General features: G+C 37.7%; 1 protein-coding gene across 1 annotated transcript in view; it reads left to right on the forward strand.

Moving 5' to 3' along the window:
• The window catches only part of zfpm1 (zinc finger protein, FOG family member 1), a 104,648-nt gene that overhangs the window by 65,734 nt on the left and 19,664 nt on the right, over nt 1-19,250 (forward strand). Inside the window, exon 4 of the mRNA XM_088417628.1 lies at nt 15,804-15,937. Within this exon, the coding sequence (XP_088273754.1) occupies nt 15,804-15,937 (134 nt within the window). The remainder of the gene's footprint in view (nt 1-15,803; nt 15,938-19,250) is intronic.

Consider the following 19,250-nt stretch of genomic DNA (forward strand, 5'->3'; position numbering starts at 1 on the left):
ACTTTATTCTTTTCATTATTATTTTCTACAGAGTGAAAAACAAGACTGACTTTGTGGCCTCTGTTGAAATAACAAAAACATAAATTAAAGTGCTGATAATTCCAACTGGATTAGTGAGTCCAGCAATTTTCATTTCTCGGATGTGTACTCAATTTTGAAACAATCAAGATGACATCTGCCTGCTGCAGCAGTGTATGTGTGTGTGTGCGTGTGTGCGTCATTTTGATCGAACAATGGCAGTAAGGTGCCTTAAGAAAGGTCTAGGTGGGAACTATTTCCTATCAGGCATGGTATGATTTGCTAAAGCTGCCATTTTTAATCTACAGTTTGGCCATATTGCATGATATGCAAAATAAATTATGAAGTGAAGAAAAAAAACCTATCTTTTGAATGACCTTGCAGGCTTGAAGGTTCGATATTTTCTCCCTCGCAGCTTTAACTTCTTGATATGCAAATGGTGTCACAGTAATCCCTTGTCATTTGCTAGCTGGCTGCCTGGCAGTCTCCCCACTTGCTCGCCTTATAACTCTATTGTCAGTAGCCAAAAAGAATCTCCATCTAAATAGTCAAAGTGCTTTATGTACATATACAATTGCAAGCTGATGGACAACACGCCATGAATGGATTGACTGTATGACAAATTATCAAATTCACAAGCTCTTTAAAAAACAACGATAACCTTGATGTCTGTAGTCCTACCCGTGAGGTTAAACGGGTATTCCTAGCGTCCAATTGTCATTATAGGTTTGAATATGAGAAGCCATTATCATTGAAAGGATGCTTTGAAAGGACTCATGGACTGTGAAAGGTTGCCCGCTGTAAGAATTGGCCAAACTATCAGTTCATTCTTCGCAACTAAAGTGTTGGTTTTTTTTTTCATGGTATGGAGTTTTGATCAATCACCCCCCCCCCCCCCTCCCCCCCCCCCCCCCCCCCCCCCCCCCTGCGTTAACCTATTGTTTAGTCTGTATTTTGGACATCTCACAAAGTCCAACACAAGAACAAAATCTTTTTATTTTCTGCAATTATGATAAGGCTCAGATTTGATTGAAATGCATGTTTATTAACTGTATACTAGTGTACTATTAGTATGATAAAACTGACCAGATTACACCAAATAGCGCACTTATTTCAGGTTTCCAGCTTATTTCAGGTTTTGTACGTCATGTGGAAGTAGTTAATGACTATGTGAAGACACGTGAAGACGTGATTTAAAATTTAAGATGAATGTGCTCGCAGACATAATTTAGGAGATAGGCTGTTCACAAAAGATTGGCTTTTCACGCTTGATATGGAGGAAGGCATTCCAGACAACCATTTACTGGTATTCATATACAGGACTGTTTAAGCGATTAAAAGTGCATCAATTTTAGTAGTGCTGGTCAATAATATCGATATATTGATACATTGCAATACTAAGTGATGCGATACACATACAGTGGATCCCCGCCATACGAAATGAAATTGTCCAATAGCAGACCGGCGTCTAAGTGACCCCGTAAAGCCTGCCAATAGCAGACCAGCATTTTAGTGACATACAACGTTCAGTTTCCCATATATCGCATTATTGGTTTTGAAACATCTTATTTTCATGTTGTTTTTTTTAAGCAATCGCTCCGGAGTGGCTTTCGTATCATGATTTTTGTCATATTATGAATCGTGCTTTACAGGTAAATCATCCCAAACGCTTCTAAAACACCACATGAAATGTTTTAATACATGATCTTTTGAGTGAGGTCATGTTCCAAAGCAAATGTGGCGGCAGAGGAGGAGGGCAAACAGCACAAAGTAAAACAAAAACAAAAAAAACGTTGATATGAAGATAACGTTTCCTTTGTTTCTGCCGTTGTAGTCATATCTCAGGGTTCTTTCTCCAGTTTAGGTTGTCCGTAGTAAATTTCTGCATGTGTTCCCAAGAAGTGCAATTAAATCCGGGCAGCCATTTTAACAAGCAGTAGAATCTCATGTTGTGTTTAATTCAAATGTGAATTTTAAGATTTTAAGGATTGTTTTCTTTTTTATTTAATTTTGTTTCTTTTATATGCTAAGTAATTTTTATAATATGAAGAAAAAAAACCTGTACCGAAGCGACTGTATATCGACAGTTCACTGTATTTAATCGGTTAGTAAAATAGATTTCTCCTTGGTTTAGGTTGTATTTTTTGACCAACGTGAGTAGTGTCGCAGATCTGTTTTGTTTACGGTTGAAGAGCAATGTCACCAGTATTTTATGTGGTACACATGGCAAAGTGCTACCTGTGTTTTCATGCCACATGAGTGCCATCTGAAAGAGTATTCCCAACTGCAGAGCATGCATGCTTAAAAGATTTTTTTTTAAATAATTTTTAATGTGTGCTCAGAAATGTCAATAATGTGTGGCTTCTGAAAAAGAATAAATATTTGTCTCTTAATAATTTCCTTCTGTATTTTTTCAGTCATTTTAATATATATGCCAAAGATTTTTTTCTTTTTTCTTTTTTTTTCCAAACATTGCCCAATATATCGCAATACGCTTTTGGTGTATCGCAATATATCACAATACCATGCAGGACACAATACCATGCACTTGTCCATAGTACTGCCCCTTTAAAAGGACAGGTGAGATGAAGGTGAGGGAGCACCTCCTTTTATAGAAACGGTGAGGAATAAAGAATATTGAGTTTAGAGCACAGCGATAATGAGGGGTGAAAATGGGTGAGGGATTAAGGATCAATGAGCGGCACGGATGAGGGGTGAGAGATTTAAGAGGGCCAATTCAGATAGCGAAATTAGAGGTGAACGATGCAAAGTGGCGAGGGTTAAGAGTTGAAAGGCTGAGGGAGATATCATTTGTCTTGTTGCTGCCGTTAAATGAAGTAACTAAGGTATCACATCACATTTGAATTAAGCTGTCAATTTAATAGTCCCATTTATCATAGCCGTCATTGAAATAGTTCTTTTTTTGTATGTAAAAGTTAGATCTTTCGAACCAAGATGGATAGCAAAGTTAATGTTAATGTCTAATGTTTATTGGTGCATTTTCTATTCTGCATGATTTATTTAAAATTAAATCTTTTGTTGTCTTGTGTGTGTGTGTTTTTTAAAGACTTCAGTAAATTGTAGAAATTTAAAATCTGTCGTATAGTAGTGGAATATGAATGAATGACTGTGCAAAAAGACTTGAAAGAATGAGAGAGGCTAATGGTTTTTGTGTCAAAGTCAATACGCATACACTTTTGATGCGATTTTTCAGTGGATTGTTATAGACGGACAGAAACTCAAGTTCAGGATAATAGTGGCATGACAGAAAACCTTGAGCTGCATTAGATTTGAGCTGACCCACATCCATCCATCTTTTGCAAACGTGGAGTTTACTGCGCTCCGACTTCATCTCCTTACTCCATATCGCCGACCTGCAGACTCTCTTGCATCTCACAAGAAGGGTGCTCCTCTGTTTGCTGTCAATTTGAGATGTCAGTCAAAATGGCATGAGGTGCTGATTGGCTGTCACACAGCCAGAGGGCTTGTCTTGCCAGTGTGGGTCATACTTCAAGGAGAATGTGACGGTCTGTCTTGGTTCCACGTAGCGAAAAATTGTTGGTAAGCTTCCCCGATACCGTGGCCAATTACGGTGTTGTTTGTTGAGCCAGTGCAGGAGTGGGAGTCAAACCTTTATAAAAATATTGGAAAGAATATAACTTTACTCAAGTGGCCGTTCACTCACTGGGAAATGTACACATTATTGTACAATATCTTATTTGCTTGAGTGAAATTAACTGCTCCGCCAAGCCAATCAGAGCCCCGGATACGAGGTCTCAACTGTACCCAACACGTTACACAGTAAAAACCAAAATAATTAAATTCAACAAAACATTTTTTTGTTTGTTTTTATCAATAACTTTAATTAATTACTTCCAACGTTAAACATGGGGGCGCAATATAGCACCGCCTTCGTACAGTGAGCATCCAGTCACGTTACGTTCAACATGAGGCCTCTAGATGGCGAACTTATCGCTGGATGGACTATTACAGCTGTCTATTAAGCATTAGGGCCACTGACATATCTATCTGCGCTTGCGCAGAAGCCCACGCCATGTTGATGTAAATGCCCTGGCTCTGGCTAAGGCAGATTTCATACAGAGGGGCGACACACATTAGCTGAATCCTAATTGGCTACAAACTCTACACTAAAACAGCAGCACTTGGAGGAGCACAACCAAATGGATATAAAATGACATGAAAACAACAGACTATGGAGGATAATTTTATGCATAAAATATATATATTTAGAAAAAATACATGTAAAAGGAATTAACTTATTATATTTATGATAAATATTATAGTTTATGTTATGATAATATCAGGTTATTTTAGACTAGCAGAGAAGGCCTTGCTGCCCGACAGCCCACGACCAGTAATACTACACAATGAAATCATCAATTTTGTTCACTTCCCTGAGCAGACTACATTCCACAGTTGAGTAAATAATAAAGTAGGGAATAAAACACCAAACGCAAATAAAAAATTTAGATTGTAGTTCATTCACATTCACATGACAGTGTCATTAGTTAGTTCAATAATTTTGTTGGGCCAGACATAAAGCAATGTTTTAGTATCAGTAGCACATTTTCAGTAGAAAAAAAATGCGTGTGTGTGTGTGTGTGTGTGTGTGTGTGTATATATATATATATATATATATATATATATATATATATATATATATATATATATATATATATATATATATATATATATATATATATGTGTATATATATATATGTGTATATATATATATATATATATATATATATATATATATATATATATATATATATATATATATATATATTTAGATAGATAGATAGATAGATAGAACTCATCCATTTTAAGTACGTTTTTAATGATTGGGTTTCTTTTTCTGTCTTCAATGGGTGGGTAGCAACAATTTAGCCCTGCCTTTGTGTGTGTGTGTTTTTGGGGGGGGTCATGTATTTTTGTGCTGTATCCCAGCTACATCTGTATTTCCTTGATGAAAAGATATAATAAACAAAATTGAACATTGATGATGAAGATTGTGATCTGCATAAATGTTTTTTTAGTCATTGTTTCTAGTGTCTTATTAAGTCACATTTTACTGTCCTGAGAACTTGTGCATGAGAGGTCTGTGTGGATTTATCACAGTTTTCAATCGCTGATGCGTTTGCTTTCAAGCTGGTTGAGAATAAAGCAACAGCACAGCTGCTCGTTGTAGCCAAATAGCGCGGCCAAGTAGTAACCTTGAATTACATATTAGCAAATGCTTCAGTGCTTGATGTGTCTTCCACCCTCTTGTGAACTATACAGAACACAAAAACACCTTATTGCATTGTTTGATGCTTATTTTCCACAGGACCTTTAATGCAATTAGGTCAGTACAAAATCAATGATGAATGTTGTATCTCAACGCCGGCTCGGTGAGGTTGCGGTTAGCACATCCGCTTCACAGTTCAGGAACTTGAGTTCCAATCAACCTCACGCTGTCCTTCCTTTGTGGAGTTTGCATGTTCTCCCCGGGTCCGTGTGGGTTCTCTCCGGGCACGCCTGCTTCCTCCCACACTCCAAACACATGCATTGCTTGTCCTTAGGAGTAATTGGGTGCATGAATGATTATTCGTCTCTGTGTGACCTGCAATTGGCTGACAACCAGTTCAGGGTGCCCCCCGCCTTCTGCCCATAGATTGCTTGGATAGGCACCAGCAGGCCTGCGACCCTTATGGGGATAAGCGGCTCTGGGAAATGGATGGATGTAAATAATACCTCAGCTGACTCATACACCGTGAACTGGTCGCCAGTCAAACAAACAGCCATTCATGGTATTTTACGATGCTTGACTTGCTTTTCAATCAGTTTACACCAAATGCAATTAAAAGATTCAGATTGTGGCTCAGTCACTAATTCACAGGAGTGAAACTCAAGACCCTGGGGCCAAATCTGTACTGCCACTTTATGTTATGTGGACCGTAAAATGCTAAATATGACTTGAAGTTTCTGACTATAGTATCAAACTTGCAAGTTGTCTTCAACTTTAGTTTTAGGGGGGGAACAACAACCTAACCAACCCTAAATAAATAAATGGATAGATCAAGGACGCAGGCTTACAGTGCGCACACAGCTGCTAATGTGGGAGCGACACTAAGAAGGACATTGAGGAAGACTGTTTTTAATGAAAGAATGGGTGGATCCAAATACTATGTCATTGTGTTGATGCGCATAACCCACAAAAAAAAAACAAAAAAAAAACAATGTGCACCCCGACTATATGATTTCTTCTTATTGAGAAGCAGCTTATTTTGGTCAAAAACCTTTTTGTAATATATTAAACTCTTGTTGGAAGGTAGGCTGAATTTGTGAACTGCCTGGTTTAGAACAACAAATACCCTTATCATTTGTATATAACAAATTTAAAAAATGTGTTTTGGAAGAGCTATGAGATACAATATCATAACCACTTTGGTCGTGATGAAGGCCTCAATACTCTTCTTTCTCGTCAGCCACATTGATATTATAGCTAGCGCTTCAAATAAGGAATGACATACACAACAACAGGTTGCTTTTGATCAACAGTGTTTTTATATATCTTGTACTGTATATAGCTACATCATCGTTTCCAAATACCTTACTTTGTGTCATCTCTGAGCAAAAACATTTGCTATCTACAAGGGGTGGCAGAGCATACAAAAGGTTACGACCTGCAACTCTACATAAATCAATCTGACTGAAGAGGAGATGGTAGATGCCTTCAGAGTATTTGCAATAATCATCTGAACCTAAAATATTTTCTACTTCAAAATCAAACTTCTGAGTTAACATGAAAGCAATCCACAGTACCAGCGCATTCTTTCTAGATATGCATACAGTCTGTCTTTATGGGTCCCTCTCATGTTGTCTTCATTTGTTCTCTCTTCCCTTTCTGGTCACTTCTGTTTAATGGGTGAACCTCTAAATGACCCTGAGCATGTCGAGCAAGTCTGTCACTCTTTAACTTTTCCATGTTTCCTTTCCTGACCACAGCCGATACTGGTTTGATTGAAACATCCTTTTTATTGAGCGCCAGAAGGAATTTTTAAAGCAGACATGAATTAATTATCGGAGTCACATACCATACAATTAATTTTGTGGCTTTGCCTCAATCTTTCCCCCCTCATTCTGTCTGTGCTTGGAGAATGTCATGTAACATTTTCTAATTAATTTATGTGATTATCAGGGATAGTTTCTGGAAGGTCCTCACTTTCAATTTGTGACAGGCTACAGCTGAACAAAAAGAGAGAGCTGGTGGAAATGGAGGCCAGTGTGTGATTTAGCGACTGGCTGAGCTCCTAAAACAGTCTTCTTGGATAGACTAACATTGTCTTGATTGCTCTGATTCAAAATTTCACAGCTGATTTACTTTTCCCCCAAGTGACAAGACTTACACTACTGGAAACATCTTATTAGCATTTCTGACCGTATAACAATGACTGACTTGTTATTAGTGGGTTTGAAGACAAAAGGTTCCAAGACAATAAAGGTAACTCAAAGGTAGCAACTTGGAAAACTGGGCTGTAAAGCTGAGGATTCATGCTGCAAATCTCAAGCAGCCATAATCAGCTAGCAGCTACCTTTGGGCGAGCGGTACACCCCGCCGCTGATAAGTTACGGGGTATGGACACTCATTGACAACGATGGAGAATTTAGATTCTTCAGTTAACTTAGCAAGATGTTGGAATGTGGAAATATGCTGGAGTACCCAGAGGAATCCCATGAAAGCATGGGAAGATTAGGCTCACTCCAAACTGAGAGCTTTCAATGGAATTTCAATTTTTTTAAAGCTATTTATAGGTTAATTCCAATGACATCAAGCAGTGTTTTTATCAAACAATATTTATTATTAATTGTTAGCCACTCATTAACCCATATACATTAACAAAAAATTAGCGACAACAAATAGCTGGTGTCAGGCCGATAGTTTATACCTCCAAAATAATCACTTCTCATTAGACCCCAAAAACAGTATGTTTGTTCTATGAATAACATTTCATTACCTTAAAAAATGACGGAATGACGGTGAAAGTTTTTAAAGGAAACATCACATATAATTGTTGTTCAAGCAGTTATGATTCTATGGCTTGATGATAATGTATGCAATCTACCAAACAATGATGATGTATTGCAGCTTACCGTCAAGGAGTTTAGTTTATTTTGACTTTTAAGCTAATGTACTAAATGTATGTGGTTAAAGTTACAGCAAAGGAGCAATCACGGACATTAGATTAATTGTATGTGTGAGTAGATCAACAGAGTTCATTTTTTTGGAGGGGGTTCTTATGGGAAGAGTTGACGAAGGAAGTTAGTTAAGGGCGGTGTTCATTATGGAAGTGAATGACAGACCGGTAATTGTCTGACGCAAGAACAATTACAATTTTCAGCATGAAATAAAATGGTGGACCGACAATGACAGAAGGAGAAGAGACTGATGACTGACGGACTGGCAAAAACATGTAAGATGCCCACTTCTTGTAATTTGTAAAAATAACATCCACATGTGTGGCAAATGTTTTTTGTTTTTGTTTTTTTTTAATATGAAATTTCCCAAATAGTTACTTATGAAATTTTGGCCTGAGGCTAGCAGTATGTACCATTGTCAGTCTCATCAGGTTTAAAATGTGACACTATGTTGGACAATCAAATTTTCTTTCCATGCGATCCCATGACCCACATAACAAGGTCAAACAATACCCTTTTTTTATCAGTTCACCAATGATTTTTTGTTGTTGTGAATGTAAGTTTTTTGCATTTGGTTGTTGGGAGATGGTGGAGAAACAATTTTGATCTCAGCAGCAAGGTAACATGCGCTGTCTTCAACTCCTTCTTCCTCTGAATAAAAATGCTCATAGGTTTTTTTTCCAGCCTTTCATTTTATCTTTCTTTGCATATTTGTGAATTTGCATGTTTGCTTCTTGCTCTTTTCTGGTAGTGTATGTATTTTGTAGATAAAAGTTCAGCAGTGCAGTTAAGAGAAATTAGTTGGGTAAACAGTGGTAAATGTCAATGATAAAGTTCTGTTGAAGCTCATCTGATTAGCGTGGCTACGCAGGTGTCTTATCTTGACTGTGCAACAGAGGGTAAAATGGAAATGATTGCGTGGTCCTGAGCAGTAGATGCCTATCCCAGAAATACGTATCTGCCACTGAGCTCATCCTGCTGGACTCTCGGGTGCGACGTGGAAGACAAGGAGAAACTGAAAGCAATCAGACCTCTTGTTGTTCAATTGAGGCCCTTTATGGAACAGAATTGCTGTGACTTGTAACCAATATGAAAATAGTGTTTTCGCATATGCTGACAAAGCTTTATCTATCAGTCAAGATTAGAATTCATTAGTACACAGGCCTACGCTAAGTGTTAACTGGTAAAAGTGGAAAAACACAGCTACACCACAATCCTTTTTTTTGTTGTTAAAAAAACAACATATTCATTATATTCATTTGTTTGTTAGTTGGTTAATTTCTGGTTGAAGGAGGATGTTCTTGTGAATTAATTGTCAAAAATATACAAGAATTATTTTTTTGATGGGGATTCCCGACACCATTTTCACCCAAACAGCAAAAAGTGAATTTAAATATACTAAACTACACTATATAAATATACTGGGTTGTTCCTTGGCTCATACACATTTGATTCTAGTCAAAGTATCTCATTGTTTGTCATTGAAAACCACAATTGATGGAAATTCTTGGTTTGTATGTATACAGATATTTTTAATTAGTGCTTCATATGCTCACAATGACATTTTTGCCAACTGATTTTGTATCAGTTTTGAGAGTTCCTATGTGAGGGAACAAACAAGCATGACTCATTATATAGTCACTAAAAACAACTGGACTATAACCCTAAACCTAACCCCCCCTCCCCCATCTGCGTTCAATACCTCTTTTGAAAACGTAAATAATGGATGGTTTTGTAAATACCATGTAAAGACGTGCAATATCCCCAATAATTTCATTTTATATATATATATATATATATATATATATATATATATATATATATATATATATATATATATATATATATATATATATATATATGCTTTTGGGAACGGGACATTGGTTTTTGTGTTCTGTTCACGCGCTATACGCAAGGAATAAGGGTCTATTTGGTACGGAATTATGCCATTTAATGCAGTTTAAAACTATCTGTACTGAAAGAGACAGAAAAAAAAACAAAACATTCATCCTAGAAGTAAAAGCCACCTGTGTTACTTTGTCAATTACCAAGCTTAACTTGATTCCACCCCGTCATAATTTTTTTCTGTTTTAGGGGGGCTTGGCAATTGAGAAGCGCTGGAGTAAACAAACAGAAAAAAATTCAGATATAACAAAAGCCAAACATTTGGAGCAAGAAAGAAACTGGTTACTTTGATAGGAAAAACTGAGAAGCAGAAATGATTTCTGTTTGGTTAATGTCGTTATCTATACATCGCAGGTTCAATAGAGGTAACACAAATTACATGCTCCTGTTCCCTCATGCAAGTAAACGAAATGTTACACAAACACGAATTTTGACAATAACCTTACTTTAACCCTGATATTGACCGCATGTAAACACATCGACATGATACATCTTTCTCATACTTCTAAGTATTGTGAGTGGACTGTATACTCCAGGTCAAAGTGACATCGGCAAGTAGATTGAAATAGTTTTTTCATGTACCCCCCGACATGACTCAGTTGCGACCTTATTAATTGCACCTTTCTTAGGATAATGAGTGTAATAAAAAGAGCAGGCTGAGTGGGGCGGGAAGAATTTGTCTGTGAAAATCAACCTAGGTAACCCCAAAACTATTAGTGTTGGGTCACAGTAGCACCTTGATAAAGATTTCCTGTTGTACCATGTCAAAAAATCAATAGCTCTGCTGTGATCGCCTCATTTGATATCAACAATAGTCCTTTTTGATCCATTAGGTGGAATAGAGGAGAGTATCTTTTAAAGCAACAAGTAAAATACATGTTTATTAACAGGGTTCCTTAGGAGAAATGGCTTCCCTGGGGCTTTTAGGTGAGACTCGAGGTTAAGTTTCTATTCTGCGCATGGACAGTTTGCACAAGCAGTATTAAGATAACAGTCCAAATGATGGCTTAATTGCAATCCATTTAAAGTTGCTTCGTTTAAGAGACAATGTTTGGGATAAAATGTGGTCATATCTAGTTGCTGTATCATTGTACTTTCTATGCTTCTACATCCGATACATTATGTCCATTGCTCAGCATATTTGTTTAGAAAATGTCTCCAAAGAGTAACATAAAGTTATTGTGATTCATTTTGCTGACTTCCCTGCTGTTTGGGTGGACTCATTTCCCGCTGAAAAAAACACACACTGACAGGATGGAATAACTAACATTAAAGTGATGAAAATTATGCAATTAAGCATAGATGCTACTACAGAAGTCCACTCAAAATGCCATCATTCTCTTAACCAGGATTTTCTTCACACAATGCCACTGTCGCTTCCCCCACCCAAAGACGGGTTAATTGCGTTACTTGTTTCAATTCATAGTAGATTGATTGTTTTAGTGTCTTGTCTCGTCAGAGACCTGGGTGTTGTAGTGTCTGCTGAAGCATCCATATTGATAATGCAGTGTGTGTGTGTGTGTGTGTCTGTTTTTAAGAATGGGTCATCAAGTCATGACAGAGAAATTGTGTGCGATATACACACATGCACACAAACGCACACACTCATAGTTTGTGGACCGTTTATGGGAATAGTATCATACAGTGCAGTGAGGGCAGCATGCAGTCATATTGATAAGACCTGTCAGGTTATTACTCAGGTCTATGGTGAGCAGGGGGTAATTAAAAGGGATTAAGATTGTTGTAGGCCTTATTGTATCCCAATGAACACAGTAAACCAGTTGGGATTAGCACAAGGTAGTCATTTAGTGCGGGTATTTAAACCATCCAAAATGAGTCTTTTACAAACCAAACCTTCTTCACCGGGACATAATCTTCATTTGATTATGTTGCTTTAATTAACCTACTTCCATCCATCACTTCAATTTATTTATATGCTAGGTACATTGCCTCGTGGTTTAATAATATGAACAATGAAAACAATTCAACACATCTGCCTCACAGTTCAGAGGTCCTGGATTAAATTCCATCTTATTCTGGCCTTCCCTTGTGGAGTTTGCATGTTCCCCAAGTGCTAGCATAGGTCTTTTCCGGACACTCCGGTCTCCTCCCACATTCCAAAAACATGCATGCTAGGTATATTGGACACTCCAAATTGCCCTTAGGTGTGATTGTGAGTGTGAACGGTCATTTGTCTCTGTGTGCTCTGCAATTGGCTGGCAACCAGTCCATGGCGCCCCCCACCGACTGCCCAATGACGGCTGGGATAGGCACCAGAAAGCCAACAAGCCTAGTGAGGATGAGCAGCTATAGGAAATGGGTGGATGAAAATAATTCTTAATACAAAGTACAGAAAATACATTGCAGTCTTTTTTTTGGCTTTGTTGCAGTCAATTTTTTTTTACAATTTTTCTTTACAATTTAAAATTTAATATAAAATTTGGCTTTTCAAAGAAACAGACATAAGATAGTGAGGGGAGTGGACCCAAGAGCAAACATATACAGGTAAGAGTGATGAACAACAGGTTTATTAGAAATTAGGGGGAAACATGGCAAATGCGAGACAATGGTTGGTTTCTTCACTGAAGCTCGGAAGATAGAACAGGAATAAACACAAGAAAGCTTGGCATGGAAGCAAGATGATCTGGTGAAGACTGGCAGGACGAGGCAGGCTTACAGTATAGGGAGGGGTTGGGTAATTAGTCGCACCTGACTGTGATTACACTGATTGACTAGGATGGTTAGACAAAGGTTAGATAAGCAAAGGAATAAGTGACAGGATAAAGGAGTTCAATTACTTATGTTGTGGGATTGTTGAAAATGTGCAAAAATAGAAGAGCAAGCATTACAACACAATTACAACACTGCTCCAGGTGACAATAGAATTACAGCAAAAACTAACAAAGGAGTCATAAGGTTGTTAAAATCTTAGTCTTAGCACATTTGATCTGTTTTACTGTTACTGTACTTTTACTGTACTGTTTCATTTATAAACGGTCAGATGGCAAATCTTAAACAAATGATTGTTTTTCAGATTTTATTCTCTCCTCCTCTGATTAGTTAGTGGTAATAATGTCAGAAGTAGGAAATGACAGGAGACATGGTTGAAACAGAGGTTGAAAAAAAAGCAGGAACGCTCTCCACCAAACCAAATTCAGTATAGGCTATTTTACCAATTACCGGTAAGAACTGTACCGTATCATCCTATATTGGGTGAGAAACTATATCAATTCTGCCTTTAAAAGTCAAATTCATTCAATTGCTTTTTAGTTTCATCATTTCTAAACAATTTTCTCATGAGAAAGAAAACTAAGGGAATTACAGTGGACCCCCTTTTTACAGCGTTCCCTGGGTTACGTTTTTTCCATGTTGCGATGTGGAATACTGAGTTTGTTTGTCCCCTCTTTACGGTATTTTTCCCACCTTTGCGACAAAACCAATGTCATGACCCTAGGGGGATGGCCATAGGGTGAATTCGCCTTACAAGCCCAAACGCGGAACGGATTAATCTCGTAACACGGGGGCCCACTGTATATTGTTTCAGACTACAACTCTATAAACATGTTCAATTATACTGTATAGGTAATTAACAACATTTTAGTACAAAGACTGAACTAAGTCAAGCCCAAAATATAACAATAACATGCTGTATGCTGCCCCACTACTCTATGGAATCATAAGTAATAAAGATGCAAAATCTTTCTGTTTTTATTTCTCTCAATGGGGCCACCATTTTCCTACTTGCTACAGAACTCGGGTAACAATCAATCATGGCTAACCTGTTTTCTGAGTTTGGTAATGTGATGATCATAAGCTGAGCCATTATTTGAAATATTCATACAAATCGGTAGCCATAATGCTTTCAGCCAAATGCTATGATTAAGGCAAATGTATAACAAAATATACTTTGTTGTCGTCACCCATGATGATACGCAACTTTTGTCTTAAACATTCTGGTTGTGCTACAAACTGCACAACTTTGGAACTGTCATTGTCATTTTGAAGAAATAAATTGAGTTGTAGTGCATCTCAGAATTTTAGTGCCGTTTTAAGGGAAACCAACATATATTAAGATTGGCCTATTACATGGCTATTTTGATTCACATGTGGATATTGTAGTGACGCAGGGAGATATGGCCCAAAAGACCAAGGAAGCATGGTGATTATGTGTATTGAGCCTTAATAACTGTCAAGCTAACACTGTTGTCAGGATTGTTCATAAGTTGATATCTGTGTTAGCTTTAGGAGGCCAAATCTTTGCACAATTTTACAAAAAAAAAGGTCAATGAAGCTGGTCAGGTTGATAAGACTCCCATGTGGTGAGGATCAACCAATAACACAAGTGCAGGCTGGGCACTGATGGAGTGCTCTGATAAGGAGGGTCACAGTGGCAAAGAGAAGGTCCACATGAATATAGGAGAGAGGCTGGAGGGACATTGGATTTCAGACACTGACTGCAGCAGGTCAGACTGAATAAGGAGTCATTTTGGGTTGGCCCTTGACTTGGAACAGATATCTGATGCTGACATTATTTAAATTTGGCTTTGGATTTTATTTCATCTTAAAAACTGACTAACTAAGCATCCTGCAAGCCACAATCATCACAATTGTTCTATTAGTATGTGTGTTTAGTGTCCATTTCGGAGAAAAGAATGTTGTCTTCCAAAGAGCAATGTATTTAAGCACTGCTTCACATCATTAGCATTGCATTTGATGCATTGCAACATAACTTTGATTCTGAAACCATGCTTCTGCACCTCCTCATAAATCTGCCCCTCTCCCTTCCCGACACCAACACCTCTACCTCCACCCCCCACCAACTGTGGGAAAGACATTTTATCAGCGTCTGTCCGTTGTTCTCTGGTGGGGATAGATACAGAGAAGATAGATGAGTGTTTTGACATGGAGAGTGTTAGACAAACACTCTTATCACTCCCAACACTTTAGACCGACCCCCTGAAACAGTCTCCTGAACCATGGATGAAAAAGGCAGAATAAGAAGAGGTGTTGAGGGTGAATCTGAATGGGTTTTCATTGGCGTGAGGTGGTTGACCATAATGAGACGGACTTTTCTCCTGAAGGGACCCTCAGGCTCAGCAGTGGACATCCAGTCCAAGCATATCCAGTTAGTGACTTGCTGTTCACAAATCCTCAGATCTGCTGGAACCTCCCAAAACTACAGACCACTCCCCCAGCCCACTATCTGTCTGGGATGCACTAGGCTCTGACCACAGCTGTCACTGCCATCCTTCTACAGTTATCACATAGAGGAAATGCACAAGAAGAAGCTGCTGAACTGAGCCAGAAGTGAAAGTTCAGCTCATATCAACCGCCCTCTGCTGATGGTCAATGTGTTGCAGCTCTTACTGCTGCAAGGGTTCAGGTCAAGTTCAAGTCAAATGCAGTATTGGTTTTCCCAAAACTTCTCATGTGCTCCTGAGTTAAAGTGGCGGGGATCTTTCCAGCAATTCAGCAACTCACAGATTTTATTGTGAAAGTGTTCATTTTATAATGATCATTAAAACTCCCACAAGGCTGTATTATGTCAAAAGCCATGTTGTTGTTTTTTTTATTATTATTATAATGGTTATAAGGCAACTTTGTTGTGTATCCTTCCTTACTGAGACATGAAAAGGTTTGATGCTAAATATACTGCTACTCTTCTAATCCCACGACAGATGAGCTGGAACTCGTAAAAGAAGTCAGCAGCAGAAAGGTTGTCGCTCAAAGGGACCTGCAAACAAACACAGTTTGGGGACCCTACCCTGGAAGCCTCCAGTCGGACGGGAGTGCAGCTGATGAGGCATCAGAGGTGAGGACACTAATCAGGTCCTTGATTAAAATTGATGTGAAATTGAGCATTGAGCTTATAGTCTGTCAGGGATCAAATCCCCTATTTCAGTAAGTCACAGTGACAATTGGAATTGTACAGTATATAATGTGACGTTAATATCGTAAAATCCCTAAAATGCAGCGTTTTTCTTAGCCCCAAACAGACCCACACTGCTCTGCTTTGCTGTGTACCGCACCACATTGCCTCATTTGCGTTTCAATTCTAGACAACGGAATTGTGGAAGGCGAATATAGTTCCGCGGCAACGTATCACAAGTTGAGAGTATTGGTCACTGTTTTGGCGGCAATTATAAAATAATTATAATGATCCTTGCATGATGGAGCGGCTTGCAAAATACTTAATGGCCCATGAAAAACACAGACGCCCTCACATGTGTACAAAAAAAAATAAATATTTGGGGGGGATAAGCCTGTGTGACAGCTGCCTTTCCCTTTTGGCTGGCTAGGGTTTGGGTCAATATACGTGATACTGCCAAAACGTAAAATAATTAATGATCATTTAAAATTATTTGTCCACAAAGTTTTATGAAGTCCACCAAGAGCAGGCCAGCTTTAACAAGATTGCATGCTAAAATATAAATCACAGTTTAATATAAGAACATCATTTTATTTCTTTACAATTAACTGAATATCAACGAAATACAATTATAAAAACATATTAAAAATGAAAAAATAAATAAAATGCTTGTACTCACCAAAACGGCTGTCCCCCACGTATTTCAATACAAAATGTCCGTGGGTCAGCCTTTGCTGTATGCTACGCCTTAATGCAGATCAGCCAAGCAACACGGTGTAGCTTGGTTGAGCAAAATGTTTTTTCTTTTTAAATAACTTTATTTACCAACTTGAATTTTTCAATGTTAAACACGGTTTGTCAACATAGCCGCCTCAGTTGGCTATTGCAACTGTCTATTAACTATATGGGCCTGTTCACATATGTCTTTACACACTGTACAGAAGCCCGCAACTGTTGATTGTGCTGGCCCGACCGCAGCCAGATTTCATTCAGCCAGGCGACACGAGTTAGCTGAATTCTAATTGACTATAAACTGTAACCTAAAACTACAACCCTGGAAGGAGTGCAACCAAATGCATATACTATGACACGAAAAGAAAAAATATGGAGAAATTTTCAAGAATTTTCAAGTTGCTCCAAAAATGAAATCATTTCCTGTTTGAGCTACCAGACATGTTGACATATTTTCCTAAACTTAACCAGCGGACATTAGAATGGTACACTAACTTTGTTTGATCAGCGTTAGTTTCTTTGAGAAAAAGAATAAATTGGTGATGGCGAAGTCCCCTCCATTAAAGATCTCAGGTTTTGCAGTGTGGTCAACCTGCAACACTGTTTTACACAGTGCTTTCCACTAAATATTGCAGTGTAGAAACATTACCTCTTGAGCATCCTGTTTTTCCTGTCAGATTTGGTGGTCCATCTGTGGTATCGTTGACAAGTGCACTCCAAGGAAACCTGTGCTTCTGTATGACCGCATTTAAATAAGGCCCCCCCCCCGCCGTGTTTTTCCTTTCAGGGATTCCATATCCAAAAAGTCCTCCATTATCTCGAAATGAGCAGTGTCCTTTATATCTGTCATTGCTTTTGTCCAGTGGCAAATAATATAATGAAAATGATGCCACTTTATTGTTTAGATTGCTAGTTAAGTGTATGTCAATTACTTCAATAAGGCAAGTCACTGACCTGCATGATAAGTTATTTTTTTCAAATTTGTTCTTGCTCTCAGGACATAAAATACTTGAGGTCTCTACCTTGCACTCTTTAAGAAACTCCTCTTCGGGACTCGTTTTTGCTAATTTGAATGGCAGTAAATAACTTGTCTTTGGGTTTGCTTCTTGGATGGTAGTTGCTCGAATAAGGGTGTTTTGCTAAGCCTGCACGCTAGCTACCAACCTGTCAGTGGCAGTTGTGCATTCTTGTTTCAAATAAATAAGATTGTATACTGTATGTATGTATGTATGTATATATATATATATATATATATATATATATATATATATATATATATATATATATATATATGTATGTATGTATGTATGTATGTATATATATATATATATATATATATATATATATATATATATATATATATATATATATATATACTGTATGTATGTATATATATATATATATATATATATATATATATATATATATATATATATATATATATATACTGTATGTATATATATATATATATATATATATATATATATATATATATATATATATATATATATATATATATATATATATACAGTGGGCCCCCGGGTTACGAACTTAATCCGTTCAGCGGCTACGCTCGTATCTCGAATTGCTCGTATAGCGGGCAATCCAAACCCATGTTAATTCGTGAATGCGTGCAACGCGGCGCCGAAGCCATAGGTACAAACGACACACTGTATACATATATTAAAATTGAGTGAGATAATCTGCTGTACACTTGCATTATATAATAAATACAACGGATAAACAGCTTTTACCTTTGAAACGACGAGACTTGAGCCGGGTGTAAGCAGAGGGGGGCAGAGTCCTACGCTCAAAGTTAACGCGGCGATAGATATGCTATTGGTCTTACAGTGTTACAGTAACTCTTTCAGTCAGGGTGCAAATCACGCAGATACTAAAACATCATCCTCTTATTTCTTTCTTTACCGCTGCTAGTAATTTTAGAAGCTATGTCTAACAGATAAAGTTTGCAAAGTCTTCACAACATTCCGTTTTTCACTAATTTTCTCTCCTTCCTTCCATCCTGTCCCATCAAGCCTTTATCTAGATAAAGGCGTTCGGCCAATAGCATATCGGCATTTCTGTGATTGACGTGTGACGCCGGCCAATAGCATCTCCGTGAGTGAGACCGGGTGACCTTAATCGACCAATAGCATATTCGCATCTCCGTGACTGACTGATAATTATTCGCACTTTTTTTTTTAAACGGTTGGAATGTATTGACAATTAATTTAAAAAAAAACACACATTTAAACCAATGACAATTCTTTGTCCTGCAATCGGCACATTTAATTTCATGTCAGCTGTTTTTCCCTTTAGCTGTACAAACACTACACTTAAATGGTAATATATTTAGATACCGTGAGTGAGACAGTCAGTGTGACGTTGTAAGACCAATAGCGTTCACATTACTGCCATAAGTATCTACTGATGATTAATGATGTCGTTACTGTTGAATTTATTGACGCAATTAAACGAGAACATTTCTAAATACTCAACGGCCGGCATGTCGAATTGCTCGTAA

This window comes from Hippichthys cyanospilos, chromosome 6 (genome assembly GCF_059441005.1).
Source record: "Hippichthys cyanospilos isolate Australia breed blue-spotted pipefish chromosome 6, RoL_Hcya_1.0, whole genome shotgun sequence".
NCBI lineage: Eukaryota > Metazoa > Chordata > Actinopteri > Syngnathiformes > Syngnathidae > Hippichthys > Hippichthys cyanospilos.